The sequence below is a fragment of the Chaetura pelagica genome, unplaced genomic scaffold (assembly GCF_000747805.2).
Source record: "Chaetura pelagica isolate M959 unplaced genomic scaffold, ChaPel_1.0 scaffold575, whole genome shotgun sequence".
Lineage (NCBI taxonomy): Eukaryota > Metazoa > Chordata > Aves > Apodiformes > Apodidae > Chaetura > Chaetura pelagica.
The window spans coordinates 864432-881822 of record NW_009953200.1 but is presented as its reverse complement, the minus strand read 5'-3'; the positions used below and the strand labels follow the sequence as shown (position 1 = coordinate 881822).

The 17391-nt window shown below is 38.7% G+C and overlaps 1 protein-coding gene across 2 annotated transcripts in view; it reads right to left on the bottom strand.

The window, feature by feature from the left end:
* Window positions 1-17391, bottom strand: part of GTDC1 (glycosyltransferase-like domain containing 1) — a 126303-nt gene that overhangs the window by 90595 nt on the left and 18317 nt on the right. For both annotated transcript variants that reach the window (XM_009997400.1, XM_009997401.1), the window contains exon 2: window positions 1823-1990. In XM_009997400.1, coding sequence (XP_009995702.1) covers window positions 1823-1990 — 168 coding nt within the window. The remainder of the gene's footprint in view (window positions 1-1822; window positions 1991-17391) is intronic.

The window sequence follows — 17391 nt, the reverse complement described above, 5'->3', positions numbered from 1 at the left end:
GCAGGAAAAGTACAAAAAAACCCAAACCAAACACATTAGAGAGAGAAATAATCCTTCTCAAGCAGGCTGCAGAAGCTGAAATGCTTTCTGAAATCCCACCCTCTTCCCCATCTATAGCTTTTAACCCATTGGTTCCCTCATTTTTTTGTACAAATGATCCAGTCATCTCTTCTGTACTGATTTACAGATGACTTGAGACGACACAGGAGCCCAGCACATTTTTGGCTGCTCTCTGACATGTAGCAAAGGCTCCAATACCATCATCTCTGCTTCTCTTGTGCATGAGGCCTGCCCAACTTTTTCCTAGTGGCTCAGTATAACACTGGCAAATAAAAAATATCCTGTCACCCTTACTTCCTGAACATCCAAAAGGAATCTCAAACATCACTGAAAAATAGGATTTTATTACATTAACTCTATAGGATAATTAAGGAGAAAAAAAAATAAAAATCTTTCTTAATGATTCAAAGCACCAACCTGAAGATTCAAATTCCTCCAGTTTTAACTGTCTCCAAAGCCTCTATGCAAAACTGGAAATTTCTAATAGATTTGGAAGATGGGAAGATTGCATTTCTCTGCAGATGACTACAGGGTAGTTAGAAACAGTACAGAGGAGATGGCTTCTATGTGCTGTTAAAAATGGGGTTTCTGCAGCGACCAGAAGGGAAGACAAACATGGTAACATCACATGGAGAAGCTATTGGAGATTGAAAAGGAATGGAGCATCTATAGAAGTAATCTTTTTTTTTTTTAAGGCAAAAGACACTTATAAACTTAAAAATGCCTATTTGAAGATAAATATATTGGATTACAATGGATGTGTAAAAAATACCTGCCATGATAAAGCAAAAAAGGTACACAAAAAATATTCCTTGTGCTAGTGCCAAAAATCATTGCTTTGTGTTATAAAATCTGAAAATGGCTGCTTCTGTTTTCAAAAGATCTTTCACTCTACTTTCCCATCTTTAGAGCCCAGTAAGCAAAATATGTTGCAAATGCAGCAGCAGAAGTAGCTACAGAATGGTCAGAGTATACACAGATCATTATCTCAGTATCAACTGGCTTATATTATAAAGATGCAAAAGCTCAACTTGCACCTTAAAACGTTCCATCTCTGTTCCTAATAATTCTCAGCCTAACAGACAGGGGAGAAAGACCATGGAAATTAATTCATTTCAGATCAAAACAACTGAGTTTTGCTTAGGTCTGTACAGTGCCTAACCACAAAGCTTTTCAGTGTTGCTGTTATTAACTTCTTTCATTAACTCAGATTCAAGAAATGCATTTGTTTTTAGCAACAATAAAGGACCACAGCCTTTAAAACGTCTGGGTATTTTAGCACTGCACAATCTCTGAATACTAGATGAAAGAAATCTAAGGATTTATCTGGTATGTTTACTGCCCTCTCCTCACAAGTGCTGCAGTACATTTTAATTTCTGTTTATTTCCCTAAAACCCTGTATATAATTTCAGTTGGATGCCATAAAAGCTACGGCCAAGCAAGAGCTGATTAGCTGCAGCTTTGAGAAGCACCCATGAAACAAAGCATCTCTTTACGGCCAAGACAAAATCTGCATCACTAAGGGGTACATCACTGTAGCCCAATATAGCATTGGTGGACTTTATACAAGAAATTGAGATGAGTTTGTAGAGCAGATTGTTCCTGCCACAGCACTTTTACCAATCTCTCTTTGGAGCTCTCCTGGTACCTCGGTTTGCTATAAGGTCACCATTTGTACAGGAGTCCTCAGGTTTATCACACTGCATGGTTGTAGATGGAAGGACACCTTAAATAACAGGCAGCTGTGCAAGAAACACCTACCATGAAAGAATCTGGTTGTATCCATACTGAAAATCCCTTTCCTGGCATTTCTGGACAGGATACACCAATTGGTTCTCATGGAAGTAGAGGACCTTTTTCAATTTGCCAAGGTCGGGGCGGAGGGCGACAAGTTCAGCCAGGTTAAGCACTGAGCTTGCAAAGAGGATCCTGGAAAACAAGGAGAGCAGTGTTTGCTGTCGGTGAGCATGCTCACAGGGGTCACCCCTTCCCCTTCTTCCCCCCCCCAAAGAAAAACATAACCCCTATAGGGACACATCAATAGCTAAGCCTTAATACCATGTAGCAGCATTCAAAGTTTTGATCTCTTAAAAAGCAGCTGCTAAGAACCCAACTAGAAAAGCACCGAATCTCATTGGTCTTCCCAGCTCGGTTACAGAGAGATGCAAAATAAAAAAAATAAAAAAAGCTGGATGGATTTTATTGAAAAAGGCAAGAAAAGCTGTATCTGAAGGACAAATGGAACAAAGATAAGGCTGACTAGGGAATACTTTGCTTGCCAGTTTCATTACACTTTACTTCTTTATGCAACCAACTACTGAAATTCAATATATGAGCAGGAATAGTACATGTTCATGTTATGACACAAACCCTTTTGATTTATGCAGTGCACTTATCTACTATGGTCTGCTTTTCTTTTCTTTCTCTTTTTTTTTCTCCCACCCTTTCTCCATTTTATTTGCACATTTTTATTAGGTATCCTCTACAATGAAATGTTGTTTCTACCCTTGCACCCCAGTATTGCCATAGCACCCCTGCTATTCTGCAGCCTACCGCACTGCCCACATCCTTCCATGACACAAAGAAGACACAAACAACACTAACAAGGTGCTGTCTTAGTCTCAAATAAGTTACCAGGCTACCAGAAAATAAAGTATTTAAAAGTGTAATATGAAATTGTGACCCTGCTGTAACCAGTGGCAAATTTCCCTGCATTTCACCAAAAGCTGGTGAGCATCTCCTGTCCCCTGAATAATGCCATTTCAATCCTGAACCTACAGAGAACTACAGAGCCACAGGTATTTTTGTTCTAAATTTCTTACCATAGGGGATTGAAAAAAAACAACAACAACAAACAGAAAATAAACTGAGATCAGGTATTTATTGCCCACAAAACTACTGTTCAACAGTTTGTTTCTGATTTTTTTTTCTCTCTACCATTTCAGTGGTTAAGATTCAAAATTGATTTACACAATGTTTATTCTTTTAAAATCTTTCCTATTCTGTATCCTATTTTATTACCATTATTCCTATTTTTACATGGATTTTGTGTTCAAGATTACTACCAAACAAACAAGGCTATTCATGACTATTGCAAACTTCTGATTCTGGTTGTCAGCCTTAAAACTCTTGAGTTTCCCCAGACATCCAGATGTATCCTATCACCTATGCTAACATACACCCTTCTTAGATAATCTGTATCTACAGACCAAACACTTCCTAGAGAACAGATCCTGTATCCATCTTCATCAACCTGAGTCAATGCTAATTTGAAAGGCTTAAGAAAGTAAGAGATGAATGTTATTGTCTTGTTCATCAAATATTTGATCCTCCTAAAGGGACTATCAAACAGAATGCCAATTAAGATATGAGCTCAGGCTTATTACAAGCCATACTAAGGAAAATACAGTTTTACTTAAGTCATCACTTATTTGTCACAAAGAGTAAGAACCTCTGGACCTGGTCACAATCTGGGTGTTGGGCTCAGAGCAGAGGCAGGAAAGATTCCTATGGGCACCGCAAAACCCCTGATCAGAGATGGCTGCAAAGTCAGCAATGAATTGACAGAGCAAAACACCAACAGGAGAAAATGTACATCAAACATCACAAAAAATGAGACAAATAATTGCTTGGCAAAATTTTGGCTATTTCTGGATTGCATTATAGCTTAGCCCTTAACTGATTTTTCTGTGAGGAATTAGGGGGGAAACTGAATCGATGCAGGATAGTGTCTACAAACTTGGCTGTGTTTGAACAAAGTGGGGGGAAAGAGATGGCACATTGAGATTGAAAACACAGGAAGCAGCACAGAGCAAGGCACAGAGAGAGTGGAAAGAGAAGACAGCAGGGGTGCCAAGGTTAACATGACGACTGGAGAGAAAAGGGCAATGGGGAGCGGGATGAGAAATGAGATCCAAGATTTAAGCTTGGACAAAACCATGTAGCACTGAAATCTCTGAACTCGCTCAGACTGACAAAACGAATAACTAGGAGAATGATACGAAAATAGATGGTTATATCCACAGGGAAGGAAAATAATGTTTGCATACTGGCTTAGGCAAACTGGAGAATTCGATAGCATCAGTGGGGAGCTGGAGGCTGGCTTCTAGCAAGGCAAGAAAGGCCAGAAAGTCAGAAAGGTTGCAAGAGGAAGACACAAAATTTCTCTGTGTAAATGGGATGCGATAAGACTCAATTAACAAAAAGATTGCTTATGACTGCCCAGCTCATCAATAAACCAGTGTCAAGAGAAAACCAGCGTGACTCCTAGTAAATTCAGATTGAGAGCCTGAAATGACCCTGCTCGCTTCTTATAGCAAGAAAAAAAAGGAAAATAAAACCATTTTATTAGAAAACACCTTTTCTGATTCACTCACATTATCAGAATTGAACTTTACAAGTATAAGATGCTCTTGTTTCTTTACTGGTAAAAAAAAAGCTGCCTAACTACCAGCAATAACCAAATTTCTCCAGCATTATAAGCTTAAATAACACCTGACAGCACGAGTCACCATGAACATGCCCACAGAGCAACTGTGCACTCGGCTAACGGACTCATGCAGGGCACTGGAGGATATATATGCTGGAATGTATTTCCACTTAACACCTATTACAAGAGGAAGACAGGAAAGTTTATCATAATGTAATGTGCAACATAAATATATGTCAGTTGTCATTCCGTGTGACATCAACTTTCATTTTACCCCAGGTTATTATTTAAGTAATAAATCCTAACAAGGTGAGCTTCATCATCCCACGGAGTGTATCTGGGAGGTAGAGACACAAGGTGATGGCAAGAACATTCCAAACATGATAATTCCTGACAGCTGCTGCTTGAGCACAAGTTAAATTGAACAGTTTATCTCAGCATAAAGATGTTATAAGGTTTTATGTTTAATTTAAAAAAATTAACATAAAACCCAGAGAAAGCAGAGTTAGGCAATCTTTCACAAACATGACATACTACAATCACTGTATAAGCTGGATTAGTACTTATTACCATGCTACTAGAGAATTAAGCTGTTTTTAGACCACCAAAGAGCTTTAAATTGCAACTTTTGTCTCTGTAAGAGAAACCTATATTTAAAACGTCTGCTAAATTCAAATTAACAGCTACATCATTAACTTACCATCTCACAAAACCCCCCACTTTTCAACTGCTATTATGGCATTCTTATCTAGACCTATCAATACTACAAGATATAATACATACAGAACTCTTCAATAAATGTACGTGTGTGAATCCCCACAAAACTTGTGCTGAAGGTCACACTTCTAAGGCAACAGCCCTAGCTCTCCTCTCCAAAATATCCCCAAGTATTTTTCTGTGTTACAAATGACCTTCTTTCCATAGAGCAGGACCATCACATTTGCAGTGGCATCCCTGCCTTGGAGCCTGGCCAGATTTCAGGGCCACCATCCCCACAAGCTCTGGTCTTACACTAAGCTTGTGCTTAATCTGAATCACTTAATAGTCCTTCTGACTTCTGAGGAACCGCTTACGTGAATTAAGTTAAGCGTGTGCTTAATTCATACTATTCATGGGAGGGGAAGGTTGCAGGTTCAGAGCCACCGTGTGTCTGGAGAACACTCTGACCTTTGCTATTGAATTTCCCATTATTTTACACCAAAAGACTGAAAAGCAGTAAAACCTTTACTTTTTTTAATTCCTGGCAGACAAAATGACTAACACAAGTTTCCATTTATGTCAAGCAAATTATGAAGGTAAGGGTGTTAAAGTATTTTTATTTTGCTTTATCAATCTTCTGTGTGTCCCATACCCATGATTTACTTTTATAGCATTGCCCTAAATCTTTCAATTAAATTACTATGCAACTTAACCAAAAACACATTTTGCCTTCCCCTTGGGAGACCACACAGGGCATATTTATGTATCTATGGATATGGAGGCTGAACTCTTCAATTCACCAGGCTCAGAGCACAAAGCAAGTTTAAAATAGCACCTGATTTGTACTGGAATATTCCTTCTGCCTGGCAGAAGCTCTACCAGGACACAGGACTGACGAACATGGACACCATTTGCATCGCAGCATAGGTAAGCCAGTTTTCCCTGAAAAAGGAGGAATGTTATAGGGTCCAATTCTGCAGCAGCAACAGGGACCTTCCTGCACAGCAGCTTAAATCCATGGCCATAAATCTCTGCTGCAAACCAACGACATTCACAATAAAATGAGTTTAGGATTGCAGATCTGGCAGTCCAGAACAGAGGCACGAGCAGTGTTTGTCTGCCAGGTGCAGTATTATGAAAAAACAGAGATAGATTTGGCTTTCACTACAAATATGAGCCTTTTAAGGGGATTAAGTACCTTGTAGGTACTTTAAAAAAAAACAAAAAGACTGTTCATTAGATGTTACTGACTCACATTCATCCATCCTTCAGACTGGAAAAAGTGGTTTTGCATCAATCTAGTACTAAAATCTTGAGCATTTGGAGGTATCAAATCCCACCATACTCCTCACAAGGTACCAACCACTTTGTTCTTGCCAAGTCCCAAATGATGTTTCTCCTCAAATTCCAATTGGCAGGCCTGAAGTCATACAGCAGTCTTAAACCCTCAGATTTTTACCCCAAATACAACTTTATCCTAGGCATAGTACTTGTGCACTCAGCAGAAGCAAGTCAAGGTGCCCCCAGGGACCACACAGGCACTACAAGCCAACAGAAAACACAGAATACAGTCAAGCCACTGCTGATGGCTACATTTTCTCCAGAAACCACAGTTTTCTAGCAAATAACAGGAGCTGTTGGAGAAACCATTTGCAGTGCGAGTAGGGGCACTTCTGGTGAAGGCAAACAGACTTAGGATAAAAAGTACTGAACACTTCTCTGCTATGTTGCCTCCTTAAAGGTCAAGGAAAAGATAAGATGTGTGACCATAAACATATCCACCTTGAGATACAAGGGCTTCAAAGACAATGGCATCTTCAAGCTCCTCAAGATCAAACCTGAGGGGTTTGGTTCCTCCCTCATACAGTTCCCTTGACTTTTACCCAGCAACTCAGGCAAGTCCATGGATTTGGCTTTTAGTTATTTTTCAAATTTAAACTGTACATCAAATGGCATTATTAATGCCTACAATGTTAAACAGACCTGTTACTTCTGTGTATTATTACACACATTTTTATATGAATGACTTGCAGAAGTTGCATTTTCATCACTACAGCAAGAACACACAAATTGCAGTCAGATACAAAATGCTTTTCCATTTCCCATTTAACAATAGATGACTCTGAATTTCTAAACAATAAATACTAATAAGTGATAATATGACAGTTTACTGTATAATAAATAATAAATTAACAATAATTTTTTTACATGGAATGTACAAACGTCAAAAAATGCTTATAGATATTATAATATATATCTCATAAATTAAGGTTTTCTAGATAGAGCATAATTTGAAATGTTTACAGAAATAATTAAGTCTTCCTATTTTAATGTTCTTTATTTTTCAGAACAAATCACAAGGGTTGTCATGCCTTTCATCTTAATTAGGCCATGTGTTTGTCTTATTTATTTGTTACATACTTCCATAAACGTTTACAAATATTAATTGTAAAGAAAAATATTTTTCCCTTTTGCTGCAATTACTGTATCTACATATAGTACACAGTGATAAATATTCATGGCTGCTACCAGTTCAATAGTTTGGGATTTGGGGTTTGCCTCGTACAGTAAAACAGAGTAGAAAGGAACAGCTCATTTTTAACTCAAACTGCCAATCCTTTCTTGATATTTTTATTTAAAAATACATTCTCCCTCTCTCATATAACATTGGATGGTAAGTTGAAATGCTTCTTCCTACTGTGACAGGCCTCAGTTACACTTTCCAATAGAATTTACTGGCCATAAATCACACAGATTTTCCCCTTCTTCATATATATCCCATACCCTAAGCAACTCTAAACCCTCTGCACGTACACCTGGAGTAGAAGGCAGCTGCATTTCCAGCTCCTGTACTGTATGTCCTATCCTTCCCTAAGTCCCCTCATGCCACCCAGACTTTTAGACCTCTGTTAGGACCTCAAGGAGAGTTCTGGAAAACCTCCCATTTCAACCTGCTGACCCCACTGATGTTACCCATCAAAAGCAGAATGGGGCTGAAGGTGAATAATAGCAAATCTCTCACCTTTAAAATATTCAAGAGGTTACATAAATGCATTTGTAAATCATCTCAATTCCTTCCTATCCCTCTGAAACTGTATTTCAACCAGCTGATCAGAATACTTTCTTACAATGAAATCTCAGAATCCAATTCTGGAGCCAGATCTGCAGAAGATACAAGTTGTTAAGAACTAGCCTTCAACACTTACCTTATAAACTTATAAAGATACCAAAAAGGTTGTGAAAACTGTCAATCAAAGCTACTTTTCTATTTAATGTCAAGAAATAACCTTGAAAGAGACTATCTCACACAGAAGACTTTCAGACTCCTGAGGGGTGTATATTGTATTGGGATTTTTGGTTTTTAGGCAACGCCACTGAAGCTTCTCGAATTTTATGACATGAGTGGTACTATTTTTTTCCCCTGATTTGTAATTAAATTTGGCTTCAATTAACTACTGACAGATGCACATTTTCACTTTAGTGGCCAGATTGTTCACCATGGGCTACATCATCCTCCCTATTTCCATGAAAGGAGAGGTCGAGACCAAGCAGCTATAGCTGCAGTCATGGGGGAAAGGAGAAGTCCATGAATCCACATTACCTTTCTCACTCAGACTTCACACCGACAGCACTAAGCAAGGAAGTGAAGGCACCTTATTAAGAGCAGAACATCAGCAAATTAGAATAACCCACTAGTGAAAAGTAGCCACTGCTGGATGGTCTATGAGGCATGGATTCACTCCACTCAATTAAATGATGCAACGAAGGCAAGCATGTCAGAAGGCAACAAATTTCCTGAGGATGAACACTAGATGGGATGTAGTGATATACAGTGAAAAGACTTTTCTCAAGAAAAAGACTTGTAAAACTGTTGTTCTACTCAATTAGGTAACAATTAAATAATGTTATTTATTGTTTTAAAGGCTGCAAATTATTTTCATTGGGTGTCTTATCTGTCCAACTGCAGAGAAAACAAACATGTCAAATGACTGGCATGAAAAACACAGTATGCCCAGGAGGTCGCAGGAATATGGAGAAGTTCTAAGACTACACATAACACCACTGCTTTCCATATTAAAACACTAAACCACAATCTTTGAGGACCATCACTTCACATCACCTGGCATCATTTTGGATCCAGGATGACACAAAAAAGGCAGCTGATGTCATGGACACCGTGGACCTCCCTTCAGTTGAGATGGATTTATCCCACTGAAGGGAAATCAAACCCAGCACAGGCTCACCAAAATAGGCACTTTCCTTTCAAAAGCTTTATATGAATAGACACTTGAATGCATGGATGGCAAAGTAAAGCAATGGCTGATTTTCCTTTATTTTAAAAAGTTTTGGCAAACTCAAAACTCAAATCTTCTCCCAATTTTCAGGTTTACACATTTTATGTTCTAAAACAAGAGAAGCCCCATTCCCATTGTGCCATCTCAGAGATGATGAGCAAGGTCTTAGCAGACCAGTTAGCAGTTTTACACTTCAAGTGCTTCAAAAATCCTGTTCTCCAAAACACTTCAGACTGCTTTGTATGTTGCCTTATGCACCTTGATAACTAAACACTTTTTTACAAACTTGAAGACTAGCACTAAAAAGAACTTTGTTTTCCTAGCAAATGGATTTCACATTTTTCTTGTATCCTATGGCTCTGATTTCATCTTGTGCAATCTATAAAAACAATTTCCGTTAAAAAAAGTAAATACTCTAGGGTTCTGTTGGGTTTTTTTCACAAAAAACCCCCTCCCACTCCAGAGAATCAACTCAAGGCAGAAGTACTGCCTACAAATGGGGACCTCAGGAAAAGCAGGATTCTTCCCAGAAAACTAATACAGTCCTCGAAAAACTCAAGACTGTCACAAAACCTGAGCAGCTGGCAACTCTGTCACCATGAAGTATCCATATGGAAGACCGAGATGTGTCAAACTACCCAAAACGAGTTTGGATAGTGCAGAAGATGGAATAAATAATTCAGTATCTTCAACACTTTCAACAGCAGGTAGTAGATATGCTACCTGCTTCTACAATGTGCCAAAATGTAACATGCGAGTGAGAGCAAGCGAGAGAATGTGAGTGTCTCCAACCTGTTTTCAAAGGGATATTTTGCTTGAGGAACTTTTCTTTTTAGAGGCATATGATCCGTATCAGATGTTTGTCAGGAGCAGACAGCACTACAGAACATTAGGAATAACTTAGTGACTTTAATCTGTATTTACAAAGTGCATAGTCCTTCATATATTTATATCTATAAAACATACCTTAATCAAATATTGCCAAAAAAAAAAAGGAACATGCAAGCATATAGTTCTCAAAACTGCCCTTCACACTTCTATAATTGTTGCTGTGGCACAGAGCAAACTATTCAATGCCATCAGGGACCTAACAATCAGAACTACAATTTACATGTTCCTGCTCTGTGTTCATGCAATAGTTCAACTATAACACTACACTGTGCAGTGTCAATCTTTGTCCTCTAAGACAGAGCTGCACATTGGTGAATAAATATACATCATATATACTTACAGAAGAAAAAGTGATATGTCTGTTGCCTCAAGAAATAAGATCAGTTAATGCTTAAGAGCCTTCAGATCTGTATATCTACTATCTATATAATAAACTAAATTAAAAAGTGCCACTAGAAGAGAGGGTACGTCACAGCATCCAGCCAGAGGTTTCTAGGAGAGTTGTGGCTCTCTGATTTGCCTGTTTAAGGCAAAATCAAGTATCATAACTAGTTCTCAAATATTAACATGGAACAGCATGAGCTACTCACTAGTCCTGAGAGATTGTGACCACTGCAACATCTTGCTGGGCATCCAACACTGCTGCTCCACCAGCATCTCTTGCAGATAGGTGGTGATGCTCAGACACTAGGACAATAAAAAAGGAGGCTGCAGGAGAGCCCCACTTATTGGCAGGTACTGAAAAAACACGTCCCTACCCACCTGGAGATATTTATCAATGAGCACTTCACCAAAACCATGGGGACAGCCCACAGATCAATATTCAAAAGGAAATATCAATAAGGAAAATCCTTATCAATAAGGAAGAATTCAGTCCTCGTGTATTCCACACCAGTTTCAGCCTCTAGACTTTCCCATTAGAATCATAGAACTATTCAGGTTGGAAAAGACCCTTGGGATCACAGAGTCCAACCTTCATCCCTACTCTACAAAGTCCTCCCCTAAACCACATTCACCAACACCACATCCAAACAACCCTTAAATACATCCAGGGATGGTGACTCAGCCACCTCCCTGGGCAGCCTATTCCAGTGTCTGACCACTCCTTCTGTGAAAACTGTTTTCCTAATGTCCAGTCTAAACCTCCCCTGTTGCAGCTTGAAGCCATTCTCTCTTGTTCTATTGCTAATTACCTGTGAGAAGAGACCAGCACTAACCTCTCTACAATGTTCTTTCAAGTAGTTGTAGAGACTGATGAGGTCTCCCCTCAGCCTCCTCTTCCTCAGACTAAACATTCCCAGCTCCTTCAAGTCTTCTTCATAAGATTGATTCTCCAGGCCCTTCACCAGCTTCCTTGCCCTTCTCTGTCCTCACTCCAGCACCTGGAGATGTCTCTTGAATTGAGGTGCCCAAAACTGGACACAATACTCCAGGTGTGGCCTCACCAGTGCTGAGGACAAGGGGACAATCACCTCTCTACTTCTGCTGGTCACACCATTTCTAATACAAGCCAGGATGCCAGTGGCTTGTGGCTTTCTTGGCCACCTGGGCACACTGCTGGCTCATGTTCAGCTGCTTGTCAATTAGAATCCTCAGGTCCTTTTCTGCCAGACACTTTTCAGCCACACTTCCCCAAGCCTGGAGCATTGCCTGGGGTTGTTGTGGCTCAAGTGCAGGACCCAGCACATTAGATCATTTTTATCTCAGCAAAGCCCGAGATCTACTCGCTACCAGATCTGAACCATTACACCGAAATGGCTGAACGAGCAACTGAAGAGAGATTTCAAAGAAGTGAGACAAACACTCTCCTAAATTCAAAAGCTGCCAAACATATTTCATCAGACTTTCAAAAAATAATTGTTTTGTCTGTTCTGAATTAAGCTGTAAGTGCTTTAAGAGAGGTTTCTCTGCAAACATGGCTACAGATCACAAAGGGGAGCATTTGGATTGAATGTAATCCTTCAGTCATGTATTTATTAAATAAAACTTGCATCATGCCTGGCATATACCATAAGCTGTTTTATTTCCATTTACATAACACAATTTTAAGTGCAATCTGTATTGATGTCCTATCATTTTATTCCACATTATCATAACAGGCCTCTATATAATGCCACCAGCAAAAGAAAAGTAATAGGAAGGTCTCAGCTCTGCAGCCTGGGGAAATGAGTTTGGAGCTCCTGACGTGAGACATCAGGGACTAACACAAGAGGAGAGAGACAGAGGAGAGAATTCAAAGAAATACAGAATGTGCTAAAATTATGAGAGAATTTGACAGGACAGAAAGGAAAGCTTTTTGCCCATTTTTTAAATTGTCTCCAGCTCCTGGCTGAGAGTTTTGTAGGGTTAACAACTAGTCACTGTCACGATAAAGTCAATTTTTACCACACAGATGCAATCCCCAAGCAAACTGAACTGTTTTGAGATTGCAACATTTTGAGATTATTTTTCCCCCATGGAAAAATCCAGCAAAAATATGAATAATCTAATAATAAAAATGTTTGTAGGCTTTTAAGCTTGCAGGTATTCCATAAACTATATTTTCCCAACACCTCTCATATGCAACTCTGGAATCTTTTTATCTTTTCTCTTTAAATAAAGCATCCAGTGCTGAATGCCCATTATTCCCCAGTAACATGCAGGAGAAATACACACCTCTGGGGCTGAAGTCACACAAAACAAAAGTCAGAAGAATATTCTATATGCTTTCTAATCTTTAAGATTAAGAAACTGAGGCCAAAGCTTGTTTATCAAGGGCCATGAAGAGAACCAGTGCCACAGTGAGAACTCAGGAGCCCAAGCCTGAGTTGAAGATAACCAATTGTCACAGTCTAAGTGATTTAATCAACTCATACATGATCACATCACTGTCTACATATCTTCTGGACCCTGCTCATCACAGCACCTGACAGATATCCTGAAAGAAAATGTTATCTTTGTGAGACCATACACAAGTCAGTGTTTTCAGAGATGACATTTTCAGACACTGATAAGACATGTACATGCATGTATGTCTGCATGCCTGAGCATAGAGGCACATGACACATACCCATAACAGGCCTATACACTACATGCATCTTCTGCACTTCTATCAAATTCCACCATAAAACTGTGAGGCATTCTGGATTAAGCTATTTAAACTGTGGCCAGGAAAATTGTTGACAACAGCTAATTTGTTATTGGGAAAAGACAGTGCATCTCCGTGATACAGACAGCTAAAAATCTGTCTGAGGTGGCTGACTGACAAGCTTTCATATCTCCAAAAATTGAGCAAAGTGAAATAGTTTGGGTCAAGGTCTCCAAATAACACCATTTTTCCAGTGATGCCTTTGGACTATACACAAAACCTTTCAGTGGCTCCTGAAAAGGAAACTTTACTCAAGCTGTTTGTCAAGATGACCGGAGATGTTCTTTGGAAAGAGTTTCCAAAAAAGTTCTGGGGCACTGGTAGCTGTACAATCATATGGGATTAATTTTCTGTATATCTCTCTATATATTGCTGGAAGAAACAAATTAACTTCGAAATTCAAAGATCTTTATACAGCCCAGTCCTCTTAGGTACAAATATTTAAGTAAGCTCTACTTCCTGTCAAACACTGAAATGGATATTAAATTACATTAAATTGTTATAGATACAAGTTGTAAAATTTCTCTTCTGCTTTCTCCGTGAGCTCCAGCATCTTGGAATCTTATTTCTTGCACTGAGTATTAAAAGATAATTTAATATTATCTCCTATTTTAATTCCTGCTTCTATTAAAACACTAAGGGTGTGCTGGATGTACAAATGCATGCCTAGAAACCTGTGCCAGAAGAAGTCTCGTGAATAACCCCCATAAGGGATGACTCTGCAAACAGGCTCAGGGAAACTATTTATGTACCATGTTCCTTTCTCCAGCATCTTGCTATGATTTCAGGGTATCATCCTTTCATTCACCTTTATTTCTCCTCTTAGAAAGAAATTAATAAGCAAACAAGCCACACAGAAGGAAGTAACTCAACCATTCCAGCCCCAACTGAACCTAAAACCCCCCACCAAGCCCCATGACCACCACCAGCACAGGCTTAGCACAGCAGGGACTGCCCCAACCTTCAGCCACATCGAGAGGGGAAAATGCTCCTCTTGGCTTCATGTATGACATTAAAGAAAGGAAGATAATTAGTGTTAAAAATAAAAAATGTGTGTATATATATATATGGGAAAACTCCTTTTTCCTGATGCAGGACCTGTGGATTGAGACTTGATGAGAAAGCAGCAAACCAGTAGGTAAAGTGTAAAAACTTAGTTTCTTCCATTCTTCTTGCTCCTGTGTTTAGATACCACAGATACTAGTACTTTGTACTAGAAAGTACAAAACCCAAGAGGAGTGGGGCACTAGTAAAGAATATCAAGCCAAAATTACATCCATCAAGGTGACACAGTGCAGTGTCCTGATCAGTCCCCACCACAGGCCTCCTCAGGGCTACTGTTTCAAGGAAAAAATAAACAAGATTACATAGAAATCATTCAAGATTTGACATTTCCCAGCTTTGTGTCACGTTACATAACTTGAATGCATCTGAATTTTTAAAAACATCAAAACACCAAAGAAAAGTGAATGAAGGCTGTAAAAAAACCCCTTGTAAGAAATAAGAACCTTACTAGAAGCCAAGGAGTCACCAATGTTATTACCAAAGTTAAGAGTAGTTAACAATGTCTTTAAGAATACACCAGCAGCTCTCTTTTCATTGCAAGATTAATATGAAAAATGCTTGTTAGACTAACTAGCAATTTTTACCCAAGATTCAACTTAGGTTGTACCTATAGGTCTTTGCACGTCCACCTCACAAGAGTCACCGGTTGAAGCCCAGCATTCCTACCACAGCTGCTCTCCCACCCCACCACCTTTGAGGTTCAGACTTGGAGAACATGAGAGCTCAGCTTCACTGAGAGGATACAGCCTGGAACTTCAGAAAGAGCTCTTCAGAAGTATGGGAAACAAAAAAAAAACCCCACAAGGCAGGAATTTTTTTTCTAAGTTACTTGAGAAATCCAAAGCAGCAAGCACTCAAGCTCCCTCTTCTCTCCACTCAAAAGCACTTGCAGAAAGCCTGTTCTTAACCCTCCTGCACAGACAAAATCCTCTTTTATCTTCAGTTTATTTTCATTTCTACCTGAAAAGCAGAAGAGAGCTGGGCTTTTATGTTCAACAAACATGATCTGGACGATTTTTTTTTGGTTGTTTTTTGCATTAGCCTGTGGTCTACTTCCACCGATGGGAACACATACCTGAATTTCCACAAAACCAACAACTTTGCCTTTCTGATTCCAGTACGGCCCATATTTAATGTAACGTTCGTCTCTACATGTTCTCACTGTTTAAGAACTCGGCGCAGGTGTTATTAATAAAATAAATTTATTTTTAAAAAGGATGCTATTCTATAAGCTTTGAAGCTCACACATAGTCTAACTTAACCCAGCTTGGGCTCATCTGGTCTTTAGATGACTTCTTTCATGTGGTCAGCCCACGAGCCATACGTACTGCTGCTCAATCACGCCACTGTACATCGTCAGCGTGAGGATGATTTGCATGATTTGCATTTCCTGTACCGTTGGAGCTTCAATGAGCTCTAAGCACCACGTACAAAAGAAACCACCGCCAAGTAATGCAAAGATTTTAGTTAAACCAGATGAGACTCTTTTAGTCAGGCTGCCAATGCTGAAAGTATATAAAAAAAAAAAAGTCTCAGGGATATCCTGTTAAATAAGGATTTTTTTGGAGGGGATCTGAACCTTACATTCAGACCCTTGCTTTTATATTAATTCCTTAATAAATGCAGCCTAACAAGAAATAATTCAGGAAGAATTTTTTATTTTTTAAATCTTCCTAAGATTTTGGCACTACGTTATGTTGGCAATTTATTTAATATTACATAAATGAGTTCTGATTGCATTTGTTTTTCTGCCATATAAAACTAAATCTAATGAAATAAAATTCACTGCTTGCAGGTTAAAATTCTTCCCTATGAAGAAATCTTTTTATCACAAATAATCAATAAAAGCTTTTGGACAAATAACTATGATAGAAACAGCCTTACAGTGGGCTTCAATGAATAAGTACTAAAGAAAAAAAAATGTACCAGAGTCTCGTTGTCATGAAAAACAGAGACAGATGGGGAGACAGACCTATATGATGCTACAAATAGAAGAGTATCTTGTAAGGATTTCAACAAATGTTAAAAGACCTAGTCAAAATTTGAAAAACTGCATATCTGCTTGTGCTACTGTACCAGTGTTCACCTGAAATCCAAACCTTAATAAAATCATTACAGAAATTATTAAAGTTTCCAAAATAACAATAAAGAGTATCCTTAAAGTCTTTCTGCATTCTCTTCTAGATAATGGCAAAATTAATTTAATAGAAACCCTGTGCTGGTAGGGAAAAAAAATATATTAAGAAAGTTTGCTTTAATAGCTACTTTGGAAATGAGTTGTATCCTGTTCCCAACTTAAAAACAGAACATGGTCACATAAACCTTGTGTGCAATATTGCATTTTAGAGTAAGCCTCTCTTTAAAATGCTAGATAAATTCAGACACTGCAAAGATTAATAAATAATAGCACGCTGATACAGTGAAATGCATGTGACCAGCTACAGGGTGTACATCACGTATGCCTGATAGCAACCCAAGACAGACTGTTTGAGCACTCGAGGAATCTGCATATAATCATGCTTAATAAAAACCACAGAAAACCCCCCTCGCTGCTGGTTCCAAGGGACACTCATTTTTAGAAAATTCAGTCGCGTCTTCATTTTTCTGTATTCAACATTTGGTTAAGTTCAAACCTAAGCAAAGAGACAAAGTGACTGAAACTGTAACTGAGGGGTTAAATTCTGTCTTGCATACAAAAATTCCACTTATTCCATTGTTGTCTGCAAATATACAGTCAAAAGCAACGTTTAATCACAACATGCACTTTCTATATTGTGACTGCAAAATTTAGTAATAGAAACAGCTACCGTAGTAAAAATGCACT